The sequence below is a fragment of the Rhincodon typus genome, chromosome 4 (assembly GCF_021869965.1).
Source record: "Rhincodon typus isolate 14 chromosome 4, sRhiTyp1.1, whole genome shotgun sequence".
In the NCBI taxonomy this organism is placed as follows: Eukaryota; Metazoa; Chordata; class Chondrichthyes; order Orectolobiformes; family Rhincodontidae; genus Rhincodon; species Rhincodon typus.
Window position 1 is genome coordinate 41,018,298 of NC_063335.1, and position 21,760 is coordinate 41,040,057.

A 21,760-nucleotide genomic window follows, 5' to 3' on the forward strand; every position below is an offset into this window, starting at 1 on the left:
AGCTGAGTGGCCCTGGTGGAACACAAGTTGGATGTCAGTGAGCAGGTTATTGCTAAGCAAGTGCAGCTTGATAGCACTGTTGATGGCATCTTCCATCACTTTACTGACGATCAACAGATGGAGTGGTAGTTGGCCTGGTGAGATCAGTTTTTTGTGTACTGGACACACCTGGGCAATTTTCCATGCCAGGTCGATGATAATGTTGTAGCTGTGCTGGAACAGTTTGACTCAGGGTGTGGCATGTTATAGAGCACTTGTCTTCAGCACTATTATTGGAATGTTATCATGGTCTGTAGACTTTACAGTGTCTAGCGCCTTTGACTATTTCTTGGTATCACGTGGTGTGCATCGAATTGACTGAAAGCTGCAGTGACGCTAGGGATCATTGGAGGAGGCCGTGATAGATCATTCAATAGGCATTATTGACTGAAAGTTGTTGCAAATGCTTCAGCAACCTTCAACTTAAAAGGAGAACTGTGTAATGTTCACTTGTTGCTTACATAAGGACATGTAACTTTTCAAGAAGCTGGATTTGATACCTTTGTGAAACACACTTTTACCAGTTGTTTTTGTGTTAACAATAACTGCCCAGCAATAGCTTTTGGATTGGTTTGAAGTTGAAGTTTGTGATAACTGTGAGGGGCTGATGCATTTGGACCTGCAAAAGCCTAGAGGCAAGCCAGATTATTCCCTCTCCCTCTGAATGGACAGAAACCAGCAGTAAAACTCTCTGAAAGGAAGAAGTACTAACTCAAGCAAAAACCCAGTTCCAGCTGACCAACTGCCAAATTGAAGTGCGTCATGGTTGTCAATACCTGATATAATCAAGAAAAATTAAAAGAACTGTGAGAAAGACACCTTATTCCACCCTTGTAGTTTTAATTCTTGATCCACAGAACTTTTATTTTGCCATTATTTTCCCACCCATGATATTACTGCAAAACACGTTGTCTTGTCTATCCTATTTGTGAATGAATGAGTGTATGTTTGGATTTAGAGGTGGGTATAGTTTAAGGTTGCATGTTAGTGACTAATAATCCATTTTTACAAATGGTTAAAGGAAGGATAAATTTGTTACAATTTTTCTTGGCTGACAGGTTAATTGATAAACCTGAATGGATCTTAGATGTTGGGTAAAATCAGACAAATCCAGCATCATAGTGAAGGAATTGGTCATTAAGCATTTGTGGTGCCTCATGGAATAGCAGGGCTTAATTGTCAACTCAGTCTTCCCATCAGGGTTGTAACATCATCCATTTTACTTTTTCTCTTGCCCCTAAACTTCCATCTATTTGTTTATTATTTGTCATTTGTTGGCTGTTCCCAAACTGCTGTTCCTACTGGTGTTATGTTGCACATAGAAGTGATCCCAGGGAACATATATTTCCTGCAGTAGCCAGAATCCCTTCTTAACCACGGTATTGAAGGGGAGAGTTGGATCCATTCCACACTGGTGTTTCATTGGCAAATGTTGGCGTTCTCTATCTGCACACAGGAAAACTGGCCTCCAAATTCATTCAGATGGATAACATCTCTGACTTAGTCAAATTATTACCAGGGTACTGAATCCAGAAGATGTGCCCCTATTTCAGGCCTCCACGATTTTTGCAGGAGTGAACAGGTCAGGTTGTACTTTGCACCTCTATGTTTCATGAAAATGACACTTGCTGAAGTTCATGAGCGGGATGTCCAGAAGACAACCTGTATAGTTTGGATGTGTGCTTAAACACCGTTTATTTGGTCTAAATTTACAGGAGTTCTGGGTAAGATAGGATACTCTTTGGACAAGTAATGCACCTTTTCAGATGTATTCACATGACACTCATATGAAAGGTATGGGGCCCTTTGAGAGAGGTTAAATATTCTTTATGATTGTGAAAAGTAGACATTTAGGTATGAATATGTGTAAGAAGTGGATTATCTCATTGGAATTGTCAAGAGAACTGTCACAGGATCTTTCAGGATATTTAAAACCTACCTTTCAATTATTTGAAAAGAAGTGCCTGCTATCTCAAAAAAAAAACACAGTGCTTGCTATTTCATTTGTTAACATAACCCTGAGAGTTGTCATTATAAGGTAAGTACTGTTTGACTAATTTCACAATCTATCATCACAGTCAGTTCACAGTTTGATTGACAGCTGCAACAGGTTATAAACTATTTGAAGTAGGACTATGAATATTAATACTTGTTTTTATAGGTGACTGCAAGCTAATTGTAGGGAATAGGCTTTTATCACTGAGAATTTGTTATTTAAATAATGAATTCATCATCAAGCGCAAGAACTTTAGTTATTCTCAGCATGGATTCTTAAGCCTGTCTATGGTGTATACTAAGTGAGTTGGCATGTAGCGTTGTGGTTGGTTGGCATGAGATGGTACTAAGTTGGTATAGAGACTAGAAATAGAGCCATAGGTGTGGATAGCAGTCAGGATGGCATGAAGGCCATAGAGATTGGATAGAAGGCATGAATTGGCATGGGTTAGTGTAGAAAGTGTGTGGCTGAAAATTAGATAAAGAGTCTGTGTACCAGGGACGGGAGGTGGGGTGTTGGTGCCTTGCCACAAACTGCCTCAGCAGCCAAACTCTTTCACCGTTGGAACATTGAGACCAGTTTTCCAGGAGTCAGGTTTACAGAGCTGGGAATTCCTCTGATTCGAAACTTCCAATTTGCAAGCATAAGTTCAGGCTTAAATGTCTGCAAGGAATACTACCATTTACCATGGATGTAGTGGACTCAGTTCAACTATCATAGTGCAGTCGTAACCCTTCCTTTGAATTGAGACCAAAATTCTTCATTCTGTTATGTTTCTAGTTCTTTGGAAAAAACATGTAGAACCTCCTTTAAATTGATAGTTTGTTTCTCATTGAGCTTTGTAAAGTTTGAGCTTTAGGAACATCTGTAAAATTTGGTTCATATGGAATAAATCCATCACACTAATTGTGGTTCAGACTTCAATTATATAGCTGTGACCTGGTTAGGCTTAATTCTACTGTAGAAAGGCATGCATTTATACAGTGCTGTTCACAACCTTGGGACATCTCAAACCATTTTACAGACAATGAAGTATTTTTCAGGTGTGGTCACCAGTGTAATATTGGTTAAAAAAAAACCGCAGCACAATACCCCACAAACAGCAATATGGTGACAACCACATAATCTGGGATGGGGGGTGCGAGGTGAGGGTTGTGCTGCTTGTTGAGGAATAAATATTGGTCAGGACGCTGAGGGCAAATTTCATGCTATTGATCAAAATAGTATCCTGGAATCTTTTACACCTGAGCAGACAGACAGGGCCTTGGTTTAACATCTCATCCAACTGGCATACCTCCAACAGTGTCGCATTCCCTCAGTATTGCACTGGTATATCATCTGGATATTTGTGCTCAAGTCCTACAGTTGGACTTAAACCCAGAACCTTATGACTCAGAGATTAGTGTAGGAGTTAGGCATCATGTGAATCATGAAATTTCCACTATTAAGTGTCATTTTGCAACAAAAAGAAATATTGCCAGATCTTGCTGATTAAGTTAAATGATGAGATACATTTTTTTAACAGTTTTGTGTCAGCTAGTAAGCTAACAAATTGCAATCTTAATTCTACAGCAGAATCACATGAATTGTTTATTGGTAAAGGTTGTGAAGGAGTAAAGCTTAAATGGTACAATTGTTAATTGAAAAGGAAATTGGATTCATATGTCATTTTGCTTCACTATCCTGAAATTCCATGGGGTTCTCCCATTTTACTATAATAATATCTAACCATTTATGTTAGTTTGCCAGGGATTTCCTTAAACTTCTGTTAAATTTATAATGAAAGATCAGTTCTGGCTTGGTACTTACTTGAAATACTAAATGCCCCAAATATAATCAGAACTCCTGGATTCCTTAAATTGGCTTTCTCTGCTTTCCAACCCTACACTATGCTCCCACAACCCTCTCTCCTTTCACCCCCACAGCTACTGTTCAGGCATATGCTGTGATTGTACAGAAGGTGAGTTGGAAGCCCATTGAGTAGTGATCTCCAGTGTTAGGAGCCAGCTATGGAAAAGTATTAGTGGACAAGGGAAATTAATAGGAAGATTCAGGGATCAAATTATTGACCTTGTTTCATATTCATTGAGTGGCTGAGCTCTACATGGGGCCAGGTATCAGCCAAGGTTTGAAGTGTGGCCCAGCCAAATGTATTTCAGCAGTTTGGTATCCTGGAGGACAATGGATATAGGAAATTCAGCAGAGAACTCAAGCAGCTTTTTTGAATAGGATTGTGTATATTTAAAAAAATCTCAATCCAAATGACTTTGGTCAGTTTTTTTAAAAAATGCAAACTGCAGTATCGGTCGCTGCGTTTCAAGTTTCTAAACAAACACCACCTCCCACTCAGCAATGAATATGATCTGCCAAGAAGCAGAAGTACTGAGACGCCATCTATCTCAGGAGATAGAAATGTGTGTCTCCACCCAAGCTAGAGAGAAGTTTTAACATCAATAACAGCATTAGTTCGCAAACCCCAATTGTAACCACATTTGCAATTGAGTTTAAAAAAAATTGAAGATGATAAAGTGGCCTTAAATGAATACACTTGCCATTTTTGTAGAATTTTATCCCTGAAGACAAACACTGAAGATAGATTACCTATGACACAATATCTAATATTGTTTTAATTGGGTACACCATGCACTAGCTTAAGTATTTAATTAATCAACACATAAGATCTATTTACCCATTCATTGGAAATCTGTCAAATTAAGCATCAATACAAATGTTTAATGTCCCGTGGAGCAGCACTGAGGGAGTGCTATGCTGTATAAAATGCCATTATGCCATTTGTCATATGAAACATGGTTATGTTTGTTCTTAGGTGGACTTAAAAGATGCCATTGCAAAGAAGAGCAGGGAGAGTTTTCTCCTGTGTGTGACCAATATTTATTTCTCAACCAACCTCACTTAAAAATACAGATCAGACAGGACTTTTCCACGGATTTGAGGGCCACAATATCAGGACCAAATAGGGGTCCTGAGCCTACAATCACTGAGTGGGAATGAGATAGCAGTTTTCTGAGCAGCAGCCTCCTATTTGGCCACCTTTGACCATGTTATCCAAGTAGGAATGATGAGTAGGATTGTGATATTGCTGGCCCAAAAACTCAAGTCTCAATAGGATCACCAAGAGAGCTGGGCACTGCTGAGGCAGCTCATATATGCTCACAATCTGTACGCTGTTGTATCCCTGGGAAAATATCTCAGCCCTAAAATATGTTAGGGCCTCATCACTAAGCATAGTGGCAAGATGGCTCAGTGGTTAGCACTGCTGCCTCACAGCACCAGGAACCTGGTTTTGATTCCACCCTCAGGTGACTGTCTGTGTGGAGTTTGCACATTCTCCCTGTGTCTGCGTGGGTTTCCTCTGGGTGCTCTGGTTTCCTCCCACAGCCCAAAGATGTGCAATCTAGATGGATCAGCCATGCTAAATTGCCCATAGTGTTCAGGGATGTGTAGATTAGGTGGGTTATAGGGGGATGAGTCTGGATGGGATGCTCTGAGGTCAGTGTGGACTTGTTGGGCCGAAGGGCCTGTTTCCACACTATAGGGATTCTATAATTCTACCCATGACTGGTCAGTGTAGCTTGTGGGAACTTGCCATGTGCAGATCATCTCTTGTTTCCTATTACAGCAGTGACTATACTTCATGAGTTAGACAGCAATCTACAGGTGCTCTTGGCTTTAATCCATTCAAGACCTTGAAGGCTTGAAAGGGAAGAGGAGAAAATTATTGTATACATTTTAACACAAGTCAAGAAAGTCAACCTGAATCCCTGACTGCCAAATGTAGATCTTCCCTAAAGGTCAACATCAAGTGCTTATTTTGAAAAAACTGATTTCCCTTCTTAAAAATTATTTGGGTTACGTACACTGACAGCTAATGAAAAATATTTGGAAGAAGCCATAAGTATTTTTTGAGCTGTTGTCTGCACAACCCGCAACCACTGTTGCAGATTTGTGCTATGAATCACTATGATGTTTTAAATAAAAGTCTTGTGGGGTCCATTCCACACCCAGGTTGCCTGTTGCACAGCGAGAGAGATTCATAACTGCAGCGGGAGAATTGAATTCAGAAAGCAGAACCTGAGACAACTTTCATCTGGATCCATTAATATTTTAAATAAATCGATATCAGTACTCTGTATTGCATGTGGCGTGCATATAATTATTTTCAGAATTCAAAAGCTAAAACTAGAGTACAGATTTTTTTTTACATCTGCAATGTCTTGAAAATTGTTTTCAAACTTTTTTTGCCCTCTTCAAAATTTCCAACTGATAATCTGCTCCAAACAGTAGTAACTTCAAGATCAGTTGTACAGCCCTTGTTGATTCTCACCTTTATTTTGTTTCCCCTGTGTTCCCTCTGAAGAATTGTTTGACTGCTACACCATCCCAATCCAGGTAGATTAACTGGTGTCAACAATTTCGCCTGCGGGGATGACACTGGACCAACCATATCCTATTACTCTACATTCCAGCAGTTTGATAAGGTGTTATGTTAAGAGTCTTATTCAAAAAATTGAGCTGTACAGTACTGAAGGCACTGATCCAGGGTAAAAGACAAATTGGCCAGAAAGGAAAAATGAGAAGGAATGTTAATTTTGGTATCACCCAAAGTAAATGTTAGGATGATTGTGCTTTTGTTTTTGTTCTCACATTGTGGCCAACATTGACAGGACTGCAAATATTGCTCATCCCAGTTGGCCTCAGAATATAATGGTGGCTATTCTTAAAGTGCTGAAGTTCTTCTGATGGTTGATCCCTCTTTCGGGGCTTGGCTGAGAATCACAGCAATGGTAACTGTCCAAGTTGGGATAAAGTTTCAGGTGATGTTCCTTCAACAGATTTGGGGTTCTTGTCTTTCTTAGTAGTGAAGATCACAGGGAAGGAGGTGTGGTCAAGTAAATTGCCGCAAGTAAGTATCTCGTTGATGCTAAACACCCAGTAATGGAGGGGCTAGAAATTGAATTGAGCAGCAAGATTACCGGTTAAGCAGTTTGCACTGTCCTGGTTTGAGCCTCTTGTACCTGCATCCATGTAGACATGTGGTGGGTACTCCATTATACTCTTGACCTGAGCCTTATAGTTAGTGAAGAGCCTTTGAAATGTCTTGCAATAATGTTGACAAAGCTGGCCTAGTTCAGCTTTGAGTGTCTTTCCATATAATATTGATGGGAGATTTAATGAAGGTTTTGCCTTTGAAAGTCAGTAAATGCAAGGTCCTTCTCTCATTGCAGGTTCTCATTGCCCTGCTATCAATATGACTTTTATGCTGCTTCTCAACCTAAATCTGGATATTAATATGTCCCATTAGAGGCTGGAATAGCTGGTCAGAGGAGTTGCAAATGGATTTGAACAGTGCAGGATAATTGAAAAAAAAAGCCCCAATCTTGACCTAAAACAAAAGAAAGAGTGTGCGAAAATAAAAGAGGGTGGGCTGAAGCAGTAGCACTTTCAGAGAATGGGAACACAGATTGACCTATTACACCAACATGTAGAAATCTCATATGTTCTTTAGTCATGCTTTATGGGGATCTCTTGTGAGTTATGAAACAATTGCCCATTGTTCTATACAATTCAACTCAACTGTAGCTATTGTAGTTCAAAATGCGAGTCAGGGTCTTCCAAAACTGTCATCTCTCTTTCTTCAGAGGAAAACAGTGCCACAACCTAACTGAAAAATGTCAATAGATCTACCTGCACTGATTCCATGACGTGGTCAATATAGTACATGATTTATTTGTAAAAGATCTATTTTAAGTAACTGTTGGAAGTACACCCAGTGACATCTTCACTGACATTTCTGTTATCATCATTAAATCTGAGCAAGAGATATGAGATTGTTTATGCGGCGTTAACTCGATTTTGCCACGTTTAGTCATTTCCTCTTTCGGCTGCCAAAGAACACAGAAAGATAAACGGACAGAATCTGAGTGTGGGAAATGAGCTGTGGTGACAATCTGCAGGAAAAGTAGGGTCTTATTAAAAGAAATAATGAAGGAAAACAGTCAGTGGATGAGCAGCTTTGTGAGCTGATGTTAACTGATAACGTAGTGCTGCTTCAAATAGTCTTAAACTGTTAAAATGTAACTGGCACCTTGTGAGTCACAAAAGAGGTGGAAAATAGGTGCAGTGTTCTTTCCATCACAAATGCAGCATTTAACATGAGACAAATAAAGGTCATCTAAAATTTCTGCTATGCTGGTGCTTACCGTTTTAACAACAATGTTTACAAATCTCCTTTTGAAAATGTTCATAACTTCAGTTGATTTGAATATTCTAAAAGCTGTGCTGTTACATTGAAGGAGTTGGTTTACACCGTGTGTGGGTGTAGACCAGCAGACTTACCATTCTACGACTCTCACTACTACCTGCAACATCTTTTACACTTGCTGTCACCCAATCCCTGGCACCACTAACCCTGTACACCCATTCATGCATCTTACTCACTGTCTGGGATACTCCTCCATATGCACCCAAAAGTAATAGCTGTGCCACCCTTAATACTTTGCCTGTCTCTCATTCAATGAGGAAAACAACCCTCTAATAGGCAGAAAGACTCAGGATAAGTGGTGGCTGCCCAACATTCAGTTCCTTACCCTGTATGTGAAGAGCATTTTGACTCTGGTTGCCCTGAATGGCTGATTGACAGTGTCCAAGCCACTGACCTGGTACTGGAGACCAACTTTGACCGACTGTTGGCATGCATTGAGTGAAAGCTATCCTTCTCGATTTGACTGAAAGACATGACAAGTTTCTTTCACAAGTGTCTGTGTTAAATGGCAAGGCAAGACAAAAGTAACATGAGCCTTGTAAAATCTGGCTAAGACTGCAAAGCATGGAAAGGCAAGGTAAGGCAAGGCAAGGGAAGACAATGCAAGGCACAGATGCTATGAATGTCCAAGTATGCTCAGGAATGAACAGCGAGCAAAGAGCCTGGACATGTAGCCCGATCTATCTAGCTAGGTACATGTCCCTGAGCACAGTGCCCTTGCTTCCCATTACATGATTAGAGCTAGTACAGACAGAGGTGCAGCACTGAAGTGCAAAAAGCATCCTAAAAGTGAATTGGAGATGCATCGTGTGTGTTCATAGTAATGTCTGTGGGTGTTGGGTGTGTGTATCTGATGCATGTGTGGTGTGCTCTGATATGTTGGTTCCTGATGTCCAACATGGAAGTCAATCAGAGCAAGCAGTGAGCTGTATTTACCAGGTACCCGCTCTGGTTTTCACTATGGGTTTTCCTCCATGTCGACCTAGTTTATCATGTTCTTTAAGATGGGTGGCTGAATATTAATGAAGTGAGTTGTGGCATCAATCTAGGCATTTAACAAACAATAATCCCATTAATTGGCAACTTGCAGCAGCCTAATGTGAATCTTGCTACACTGCTTGTCAAAAGCATAAAGATGGCGCAAGATGCCCCCGATGTCGATGGTGGGTGTGTCCAGAACAAGGGGTCACAGTCTGAGGATTCGGGATATAACATTTAGGTCAGAGATGAGGAGACATTTCTTCACCCAAAGAGTGGTGAGCCTGTAGAATTCATTACCACAGGAAGTAGTTGATGCCAAAAATTGAATGTATTCAAGAGGCCACTAGATATAGCACTTGGGGCGAATGGGATCAAAAGTTATGGGGAGAAACAGGATTAAGCTGTTGAGTTGGATGATCAGCCATGATCGTGTTGAATGGCGGATCAGGCTTGAAGGGCTGAATGGCCTCCTCCTGCTCCTGTCTTCTGTGTTTCTGTGTTGAGGTGCCTCACTGCACTTCTTGTCCTTTCTGCCACAAATCTTATCAGAGCCCACATCGCCAAGGCCCCTAGAAGATTTTGCTCATACATTCTAACGTCTTGCTTCAAGTCTGTGAAATTTGAATGTCAGTGACTAGAAGACACACCGCGCCCTTAGGCTGAAATGTATTGACCATGACAGAGGCACAGCATACGTTTACAAGCATGATGCTGGGACTAAAAGGGTTAAATTGTGGGGAGAGGCTACATAGACTGGGTTTGCATTCCTTAATATAGAAAATGAATGGGTGATCTGACTGAGATGTTTAAAATAATTAATGAAGCTTGCAGCATAGATCATCAGATACTATTTCCTTTTGCTGGGAAAAGTCTAGCATAAGGGTGCATACCTTAAAATTAGAGAGATCGATCATGACTTCTTCCAACAGACAGTTGTGAAAATCTAGAGCCTTCCTACAAAAAGCTGTTGTACCTGGAGTCAATTGAACTATTCAGAACAGATTGGTGGACTTTTGTTCACCAAAGGTATTAAGGGCTACAGACAAGATGTGTAAATTGGTTTATCATATAGTTTGCCATGATTTAATTGAATGGTGGGATAGGCGCAAGAGGATAATTTATCGACTCCTGTTATTGTCTTCCTTGATAGGATAATGCAGAAGCACTAATTAGCATGAGTTTACTACGAAGGGAGAAATATTCTTGAGATTCAGAGGCCTGCCAAGTCACAATCCAGTCAGGCAGTGATAAGGCCACTTTCCCCAAAATCAAGTCACACCAAGCTAGGGCAGATGGCCAACCAGAGCCTGGCAACTCTTGTCCTCTGCAGCGCCATGAGGAAGGTTGTGGCTACTGCAGAACAAACCCACCAGAGTCCCTGATTCATGCACTAACCCAGGTCATAGGTGGGTAATGTAGCGGCAGTAGTGTCATGGGATGGAGGGTGCAAAGAGGTTTATGCCAAGGGCTCCCAGCGAGCAATCCTCCCCCTCCACTTCCCGCTGACTTGTGCAACCAGGAGCAATCTTTGACTGAAGTATCACTCCCACTTTAGAGTGATAAACTGGCCACATAGTTTCAGCTGTCATGCAAACCTCCCAGTGGAGTGGGAGAAGGCCCTTAAATGATCATTAACTGGCCACTTAAGGGTCTCAGTTGGCGCTGGATGGTTGAGAGTTCTACCATGGTCCGTCCTTCCCAAAGCATAATTCCAGAGGTTGAGGGATGGTGGCAAGGTTCATATCTATTATTATCTGCCCTAATTAAATGTCCTTCCCACATCAAGCTCACCGCGATTGAGAGCAAAAACCTCTATTGGCAATTTGCAAAAGTATGCCACTGTGTAAAGTTTTTTGACATAGTTAATCATTTTAATAGTGTAACCAAGCACTTCAAAATATTTTATACAATGAATTGTTTTTTTGACGTTAACGTTTCTTCGTAAAAGGATACTTTTGTTAAGTTTTCAAGAAATATTAGCTTAACGACCAAAGGGAAACGGTATGGCTCTCATGTGAAAGCTGAACCCAGCTCCCCAGCAAAAAAATGGGTGTCAAATACAACGATGCATGCTGTGATTAAAACAAAATAATGAATTGCAGATGTCAATTATCTATGTTATTTGCAACAAAATGCTTCTAAACTGATTTATTAACAACCATTAAGATTTTCTACAGTGCCCAATCTCTTGTACATTTTTTGATGTTAATATTTTTCCTTTATGAGGAATAATGTTTTTCATTTAGAAATTATTTCGTCCACTAAGAACTGTTTTGTGTCTTTGTTTAACATTTTGATATAATAAAATATAAAATTGAGAGTGGAAGTTTTTTTTAATCAGAACGTGAATCCTTATTGCAAATTTTAATTGACATCAAATTTGAAAAGATATTAGGTAATTATATCAATTTTTTTAAAGCCAGTAAATTGAATTAGTTCTGAGTGAATTCATGTATACAGTGCAGAAAATGGCCCAACAAACTGTATAAGTGTGAACAACAGTATGTTTTCATGACTGAAGTTGGTCATAATAGTGACAGGGCAGTCACTATGTAAACTTAAACTAATCCTGAACTAATCAAGCAAATTAGATCCATTAGGCTGAGCAAGCAAATTAGGCTGTCATCCCTCAGTGGCTATCTTCTGATTTTGAAATGGAGATCATGTTAGCCTGAGGAATAGAAGTAAACAGGTAGAGGGGAAGACAGAGATTGCAGAGGAAATGTATGAGAGAGACTTTCACAGACAGTGCAAAATAAAACACGATGCAAGAAGACCACCAAGGATATTGAAATAATTCAACAGAAGCTGGTATCCCGTCACTAAGTCACCCTTTATTTACATGCGGAGAGTCCTTGTCACTGATCCAGCTTCCTCAGAGCCAGCTCTCAGAGTTAGCAGGCTGTCTAACACTCCTGTTTCCAACTGTCAGCCAGGGCTCCCTGATTGGACCAGATTAACAACCCCAATCAGGGAACTCATATTCTATGAGGGCCAACGGACTGACCTCATCACAATCACTACAGATATAAACCATTAAGTGAATGCATTGAAATGGCATCAGAATGCAGCAAATGTATAGATGGTTGACATTACCCCAAATTCAGGACCTCATTGATGTGTCTCTAGGAGTGATTCAGATTTACAGAGATAAGTAGGAAAGATTTGCAATTCATCATTGTTATGCATGGAATGTTATGTAGGCAAGACAACAGGAAGAAAATATTGCAAGTAAACATATGATGTTCTGTTAGATGTGACTTATCTACATTTTTTCACCACTTGACAAAGCCACTATATTATCAGGAGGTGAGCTGTATAGCTGCTGGTTGGAGTTGCACACAGTTAATGAGAGGATGCATTTGCTAGTCCTGGCTAATGACAGCATTGAGAAACTTCCAGAGGCAAATACAGAAAACTAATCTCATCCACTCAAATACCATACAAAAGTTATTATTGAGCAATGATTTTGATATTTATCAGGGCAGGAGGGTGCTGTGTTTTTGCCATGTCCAAAGTCTGAAATTAACTTAATCTGCTGCATATTATATTTTCTTTCCATCCATAAAGGGAATACCATGCATCAAGAGGGCTTGGAGGACAACCTTAGGAATTGAGGGAAAAGAAGAAGAAATGTAATAATTGACAGGATGATTGCTCAACTCTTTAATATGACAATGCACAAAGTGTCGTATAGTCAGTGGTTCAAAGAAAAGCCTACTCTGCCTAATCAGTGGTATCCCTAAAGCCATTTGTGTCCATTATCACCCAGACTGCTACATTAGTATGTTCATGATGAAAATGAGTCCACACACTATTTTCCAAAGAAGCTACAAGTTCTTGATTTGGCCTCTATCATTTTTTGTATGTGGTGTTTGCTGTTTTAATGTATAACGCATGGCATCTTTTTTCTGTTCAGCAGCGGGGATTTTGCAGCTGTGTAACAAATGTTTTTGTTGCAATAACGCTGCAGTTACTGCCAGCCCTTGCCCCCATGCACTGATTGACTACTGCTTTTGGTGACCTGCCACTCTATCCTTTAAGGGGTCTGGCTCAATTGGGTGCCCAAGATATTATACTGAAACATAGTTACTTGTGCCGTGCCTCCTGATCCCATCCTGCAGCTACTGGTTGCCCATTGATGTTAAGCAACATCCCTGTGGACAGGCAGCAATTTGTCAATCGCCTATTCATAAGAAGCCCACCATTAAGGTTTTCCCTGTCTTCCTTGAACTAATTCCTTAGCCAGAATTGAGAACTTCCTGTAAATTGGAGTCCCAGCACTCAACAGCTACAGACACATTGAGAATCAGGGGGCCCCAGTGTAAACATATTTAGGAATGTGTGACTATTCCTCATGAGATGATCCAGTTGCTGCTTTGTGGTTACTGTTGTATGAGGCACTTGGCCTGAAAGGGTTAACTCGAAAACTTTGAAACAATTCAGTCCACAGATACATTAATGACTTTCTGGGAGGAGCTAGTCAGTTTTATGGTTAGTTAATCAGTTCTACGGTCTACAGCCATGTCATTGACCTAATTACTATTTCTCTGGAGGTTAACAGTGTCTCTTACCTAGTGTTAATATAATTAACCAGTTTTAAGTTAATGTTAAATATTATCTTACTATTAAGCATCAACTATTTCTTGTTACTCTGCTATGTGCCTTTCCTGCTGAAAAATTATCAGTGGCTAATCCTTCAGTATTTAACACTAGTATGCCCTATAGATCAGTATTAGAAGAAGGGTTGGTGGCAGGAAATCTACCCAAAGAGATCCTAGCAGAACCAGATGTCAGTGGCAGGCATCTCTTACAACAGTTAACACATTCTAAAGGGTACAATCCAGAAAACTGTTGTCCTGTGTGAGACCAATTGTTCTTGAGGCACAGAGATCCTCTACTCTAGAGACTTAATTTTTCAACATAAGTGCAAATGTGCTTCCTGTGGATAAACCATGCTGGCCAACATAGTGCATTTAATCACAAGAATTTCCTGTGCTGTTATCCCTCAGTGGCTATCTTCTGATTCTGAAATGTAGATCATGTTATCCTGAGCTCTCTCTAGCACCCACTGGTCTTGGAAAAATCGAACACTACTCACTTAATTTTCTCAAAAGACTAAAGAAGGTATTTCTTAGTCACTTTTGGGGGAGTTTTCTGAATTGGACTCTTACATCATAAAAGGTCTTTCTTTCTAAAACCAGAATGTTATATTCCACATCAACTGTCATAGGAATGTAGGAACAGGAGTCGGCCATCCAGCCTGCCATAACTACCCTGCCATTTAATATGACCATGGCTGATTGAACACTTCAATGCCTTTTACCCACAAAATCCTGATAACCCTTTGCATCATCGGTAATGAGAAATCCATCAATCTCAACTTTAATTAAACTCAAATACTGATTTGATTTGATTTATTATCGTCACATGTACTGAGATACAGTGAAAAGTACTGTTTTGCCTGCTAACCAGATACATCCTATTTCACATAAGAACATCAGGATGATAGAACAGAATGCAGAATATGGTGTTAAAAGCTACAAAGAAAGTGCAGAGAAAGGTCAACACTAATACGAGAGTACCGTTCATAAGTCTGATAAGCTGTTCTTAAATCTGTTGGTACGTGTTTTCAAACTTTTGTAACTTCTGCCCAATGGAAGAGGGAAGAAGAGAGTATAACTAGTGTGAGGGGGTTTTCAGTAATGTCGGCTGCTTTCCCGAGGCAGCAGGAAGTGTACACAGATTCAATGGAAGGAAGGCTGGTTTTCGTGATGGACTGTGGTACGTTCACAATTCTCTGTAATTTCTTGCAGTCTTGGGCAGAGTAGTTGCCATACCAAGCTGTAATGCTTCTGGATAGGATGCTTTCTATGGTGTATCTATAAAAATTGGTAAGAGTCATTGTGGACATGCTGAATTTCATTTGACATCTGAAGAAGTAGAGACGTTGGTAAGCTTCCTTTGGGGTAGAGATTTCCAAAGACTTTCAACCTGATGGAGTAAAAGGATTTTTCCTCATCTCAGTCCTATCAGCATCCCCTTATCTTTAAATTATACCCCTCGTTTTTAGACTCCCAAACCAGAGGAAACATGTGCATCTACCCTGTCCATCCCTTTACATATTTTGATTGTTCCAATGAGATCACCTTCATTCTTTGATACTCTGGAGAATACAGGCTTAGTTTGCCCAATCTCGCTTTGTAGGACAATTGCAGCATCCCGGGAAAAAATTTGATGAACCTTTGTTGTACTCCCTCATTGGCAACAACGTCTTGCCTGAATTAAGGAAACCAAACTATGCGCAGTATCTCAGATGTAGTCTAACCAAGCTCCTATACAGTTGAAGCAAGACTTCAGTTCTCCTGCATTCAAATCCTCTTTCAATAAAGGCAAACGTTCCATTAGCCCTCCTAACAGCTTGCTGCACTTGCATGTGAGAGTTCAGTGACTTATTGACAAGGACACCTAAAACTATTAAAGCACAGAAAATAGAGTGGGTCATTCAGCCCTTCGAACCTGCTCCGTCATTCAATATGATCATAACCAATCATCCAGCTTCTTACTTTCTCCTCATACCCTTTGATCCTTTAGCCCTAAGAACTATATCAAACTCCTTCTTGAAAATATTCAATGTTTTGACCACAATGCTTTCTGTGGCAGAGAATTCCACAACCTCATGACTCACTGAGTAAAGAAATTTCACCACATCCCAGTCCTAAATGGCCTAACCCATTGTTTTTAAACTCTAACCCCTGACTCTGGGCTCCTCAGTCATTGGGAGTGCCCTTCTGTGTTTACCCTGTCTGGTCTTGTTAGAATTCATAGGTTTCTATGAGATCCCCCCATTCTTCTCAATTTCACTGAATATTGTCCTAACTGATCCTATCTCTCTTTATAGGTCAGTCTTGCCATCCCAATATGTGTGGTAAACCTTTGTTGAACTCCCTCCATAGCCAGAGCATCCTTCCCCAGGATGGAGACCAAAACTGCTCACAATACTCCAGGTGTAGTCTCAAGAAGGGCCTTTACAATTGCAGCAAGATATCCCCACTCCTGTACTTGAATCCTCTTGCTAAAAAGGCCAGCATACCATTTTCTTTCTTCATCACCTGCTGTACCTTTGTACGTCTACTTTCCAACTTCTTACCATTTAACCTCTTACTTCGCATTCTTTTCCACATTATGTTCCATCTGCCGTGTTCTTGCCTACTCACTAAGTCTGTTCAAATTGTCCTGAAACCATTTTACATCTTCTTTATAACATATATTCTCCCATAGCTTGCATTATCTGCAAATTTATAAATATTGCATTTGGTTTGCAGCTCCCAATCATTTATATATCTTGTTAAAAGCTGAGGCTCAAGTACAAATCCTTGTGATTCCATGTTAATCACAGATGAGGCAAAACGTTTCTTTCCTTAGAAGGTAAAACTGCAAGATAAAACAAGTTAAAATTGGGCCCACTGCTTTTGTTTTTATGCTTTTATTTAAACATGTTGCTCAGAATAACATCCCTTCATAATATTGTTTAAGAGCCATTTAAAGCAGCCCACAATATATAAACTTGGAGACTGTAGGCAGAACTAGAGGCACAACCGAGGGTGTAGTGATTATATCCCTGGACTACACCACTATCAAATTCCACCTTGGCAGCTTTAGAATTTGAATTCAGTTTAAATCACTGGATTTTTAAAACATTTTACTATTGTCCTTTGGGGAAAGAAACTTGCCATCCTGAGCTAGCTTGTGCCTACATGTGTCTGTCATTCCACACCATGTGTTTGACTCTTAATCATCCTCTGAAGTGTCTACCAAGCCAGTCAATTGCATTAAACTACTACCAGTGATTTGGATAGATACATTAACAATCAATAAATACGAAATCTCAACAATACCCACGTCTCAACATTGAATGTTTGAAAAAAGAATATTTTAAATAGTGCTGTACCAGATTGTTACTATCTGCAATTTGGATGTGTGAAAGAAAGAAAGCATACATTTTTGAATTAAACAAGGTTTATTTGAATACATTGCAAAGACAACTGGTATAATATACTTGCTGATATAAGCAAATCATTACTTATCTGCTGTGTTATTGTATTCGTGTTTTAAGCTTGTGCTGTGTACCTCCTCCAATTAGTAACAAGTTTCTACTTAATTCAAGGGAAAGAGTAGTTGATGAGGCAATGTATGCATGAATTTTCCACTTCCAGTGTTGGTGTTAGCTTGCTTTTACAAATATTGTACAGTAGTTGCTTGATGCCTAATGCCATAGTTCTCATAATACAGGACAGGCAAACCAGAGACCCAAGTTAATTGGGGCATGGGTTCAAATCCCACCGAAGCAACTGGTGACATTTAAATTCAATTCATAAATTTGGAATTGGAAATAAGTCTCAGTAATTATATCATCAGTTGTTGCAAAAAGCTGTCTGGTGCATGTAATGTCCCTTTAGGAAATTAACTGTGCCATCCTACCCATGACACCAACGCAGTTGACTCTTAACTGTTCTCTGAAATGGCCTAGTAAGCTGCTGAGGTCAAAGTCAATTGGGAGTGAACAACAAATGCTGCTTTGCCAGCAACATCCACACATCCCATGAAAAACTGATAGAAAATAATGTTAAACTAGTTATGTATCAAGATGAGCACCATACATCTGTTAGTTCATTTATTGCACATTTGGATGTCTGCACATGCAATGTATATGCTAATGCATGTCTGAATTTACTCAGTATAAAAGATATTGTTTTGGGAATTGTTTGGAAGCAGGGATTGTTCTTAGGATGGTATCAAATGACATTTGTAGCAGTGACTGAGTAAAGTGTGAAGAAAAACTGATAATGCTTCTAATGGCCTGTTTGTGATAATTTCTCTTTTGTTTCTCCGCAGTAAATGAAATCATACGAAATGACCTCTCAAGTGCCTCTGTTCATGGACATTCATAGTTAAAGTTAGTGTCAAGACCGTGAAAAGATCCATAATGATCCACTATCATTATGAAAATGTTGATCGTGTGAAGATCTCAGGCCATGCTGCCTCGATGGAAAATTGTTCGATGTAAAACAAAAAACTGTTATTTCTCTTTCTAGAAATAATTCACTTCAGGTAACAGAACAAAACTGACTTGTTTCGTAATAACTGAATAGTATCAGATGGTGATTAGGCACCACTCCCATTGAACAGTTATTTGGATGAGTTCTCAGTTTCAACAAGAACTGTCTTCCCAAATCATTCCAATAAAATTCACATGAAACATTTAAAGAGTTCCAAAGAATTGATTGATATTATTGTGAAAGAATATGTTGAGTTTAAAAAAATTAGACTTTCTAAAGTATGCAAAGATAAGTGCCTTATGTTTACTTTTTGTTACAAAAGAAGATTCTTTGTATTGTACTTCTATCAAAAGAATCACAATTTTAGAAATGAATATTAGCACATGCTCTTTGTAGGAATATTTTGTTAGCAAGAAATTTGCAAGAAAACAGGAAATTAATGTGAATTAGTAGGCATATCACAATACTTGTGTTCACTAAGGAGTTCATGCTTAGCTCTTCAGTGGAAGGAGGGTATCCAACAATGTGTGTAACTGTACTGTACATTGCATTTCAGTTCAAAGCAACTCTTTAATCCATTCAATGACTCCACTAATGGCATAGATCTACTCAAAGAAAATTCCTTATCTCAGCTGCTCAAGTCATAGCTGAGTCTAGGTTGCATTGTCACCCCTTTATATTATTTGAATAGAATGAAACCTCTCAAACACACAGAGATTCCAACAGACTCTGAAGATGGCCTTATGGAAATACCATCAGCACCTCCAGAAATATGGGTGTGCAGATCATAGCCAGGTGCTGTCATGACATGGATTGGATTAAAGATTTAAGAAAAACATACAACAAAGTGATTAGATATTTTGATTTTTTTTGCTGAATTGTTTGCTTGCTGCTCTCCTGTGTACATTTTCACAAATATGTTGAAACCTGTCATCTTTCACTGGTTGTATTGTTTGTTTTATGTACAATAAACTCAAAAGAATGGGTTAATAATTGTCACTTTTGCAATGCAAATTAGGAAATATTTCACAACAAAAGTAACTTCAGAACCTATGCGCACAAATGTTGAAAGGAAATAAGTGTAAAGTTTCAGAACAATAGTGGAGATAGTCTTTTTTTTCCCTTGTCCAATAATGAACGTAACTATTAGCAGAACACTCAATGCATAGTTAAGATCTCAGTCCATGCTACTGCATATTAGCTACCAGTATTTTTACCAGCTAGAATAGTAGATGCTTCCTCTCTTACAAGAGTAGAAGCACATTTCCTTACCTTTTGCAATTGTGCCAGCACTTTAGAAAGCACAGTACAATACAGTACGAAGAAATCTGCCTCAGCAGTTATTTTAATTTTATTTTTTCAGAAATTTCATGTCAGGCTTCAACTTCTTGGCTCACTAGGCTGTAAAAAGCATTTTACAAACCTTATCTTAAATGCAAACAACTGCTACTGGATTATTGCATTATGGTATGTTAAATCTTTAAATATTGTGCTCTGGACAGTAGTTGACCAGAGATTTCGTTGTTAAAATAGAATATCATAACATATAGCTTAACTAGCACTAAAAATTGCTCTTTTAGGTTATAGTTTCATTGTAGATTAATCCTGATTTCATACAAAAACTATGTTAGTTGTTTCCAGTTTGAGTGCCTTAACCAGTAGTGCCCTCTCTAGGTGTTGCCCAGAAATTACATCGTTGCATTTCTAGATTAGTATATCTAATGGGTCATGGTCACAGCATCTAATGACGAACTGAAGAAAACAAATGTGTGGTATACAGTCACTCACATAATCTAATCAACAAAGTGAAAACAGATTAATTGCTGTGTTCATGGTATTGCCTTATCCATTGCCACAAAGCCACCTGAGTAGCTTAGTTGTGAAGCATTTATAACATGTTGTGGCAAAGTAAACATATAAATAGGGCAAACTCCAGAGGACCCCACTTTCCTGAAGAAGATTCTGCTTCCTAGCTTTGGGGAGTTGAAAAGCAATGCAACCACATCTGCTTATAGATAATGAGAGGCTATACCTTCAGTTGTCAGGTCTTTTAATGCCTCTTATTCTTCCCTGATACCTCTGGCTCATTGTAACCTGTTTCCCGCTACCTAAATTTCCTTTAGTGCCACATATATTTGACTGTGTTTAGGATCAGATTTGTCTCTTATTCACATAGTGGCTTTTGGCAAATAGATGTCAATATAGGTTAGCTTTGAGAAGTGCCACTTGTAACTTAAATGAAAAATGGGGAAAGAAACACCAATCATGCTTGAGGAAAATCTCGTGGCATGTTCTCCATTGTATTTAAGCTGTTAATGTAGGGTTACTAATTTTGTTTTATAAGATTACTATTACCCCTAAGCATGTCATATAGAATTATAATGAGAAATGCTGAAATGGTTGTTTCTAGAATTTGTACAGCTGGTTGATTTTATTCTACTATTGCTTTGAAAGCACTGCCAGCTCATCACAACAGTGCAAAATAATTGCAACGTTGCTTTTGTCTGCTGGTGTAAACTTGTTAAAAAAAAGGCTTTAACAAGGCAGCTTGTTATTGGCAATACAACTGCATTGCATTATAGGTGAATACTTGCGGTTTTCTACACTGCACTAGCCAAACAGGCCCTTGATGAGTTAAGCCCTTTTATGATCTCTCAAGATGGTTAGCTGCCATTTTTCTTACTTTTATTTGTATACTTTTCTTTTTGAATTTGTATTTTTGCTGCATTTTATAGGGAAAAGAATGTCTCTGTTTACCAGAGCTGTGCCCAGAAAGGAACCAAAGGAGGGGCTGGAGTTCGATTCTACTTTAGAATGTACAATAACATTGTGTCACTGGTTAAAATCTCATGGGCAAAACACACTCCATTTTCTCATTTGTTCAGGAATGGCTGTTAAGTTAAATAGACAAAGTTCCTGTTTTGTGTGTTGTGTCTTTGATGTTTTCCAAAGCTTGGATTTTCCTGTATATTTGTATCAGTGTTTTTTTTTTGCATTCTTGCTGTTAGTGTAACCTGTTTCATGGAAGTTATGCAAATATTTTCTACCTGTAATATAAAATAAAAGCACAGTTTGAAATATATAATTGTTCTTCCTTTTCTCTCTATTATATTGATGTTGATGGTGACATTGATTTTCTATGTTTGCAATTATCCATGTCAGTTTGTTTACATGTCTTTATTTAACACTCACCTTTTACAAATAATACCAACAATAAATTGAATTTGCACAGCATCTTTAATGTTAAAATTTCAAGGAGCATTGTCAAATAATTTGTCACTAAGTGTCATTAGGCAATTTCACTTCAGCGAGTTAAAGGCTTGAGTAAAAATGCAGATTTTTAAAGGTGCCTTGAAGGAGGTTTGAGATTCCAGGGTTGGAATTCCAGAATTTAATGCGTAG

At 39.0% G+C, this 21,760-nt stretch overlaps 1 protein-coding gene across 1 annotated transcript in view; it reads left to right on the plus strand.

Moving 5' to 3' along the window:
• The window catches only part of LOC109935887 (nuclear factor of activated T-cells, cytoplasmic 1-like), a 106,667-nt gene extending 85,231 nt beyond the window's left edge, over window positions 1-21,436 (plus strand). Inside the window, exon 2 of the mRNA XM_020534519.2 lies at window positions 18,195-21,436. Within this exon, the coding sequence (XP_020390108.2) occupies window positions 18,195-18,250 (56 nt within the window). The 3' untranslated portion in view covers window positions 18,251-21,436. The remainder of the gene's footprint in view (window positions 1-18,194) is intronic.
• The last annotated feature ends 324 nt before the right edge of the window (window positions 21,437-21,760 follow it).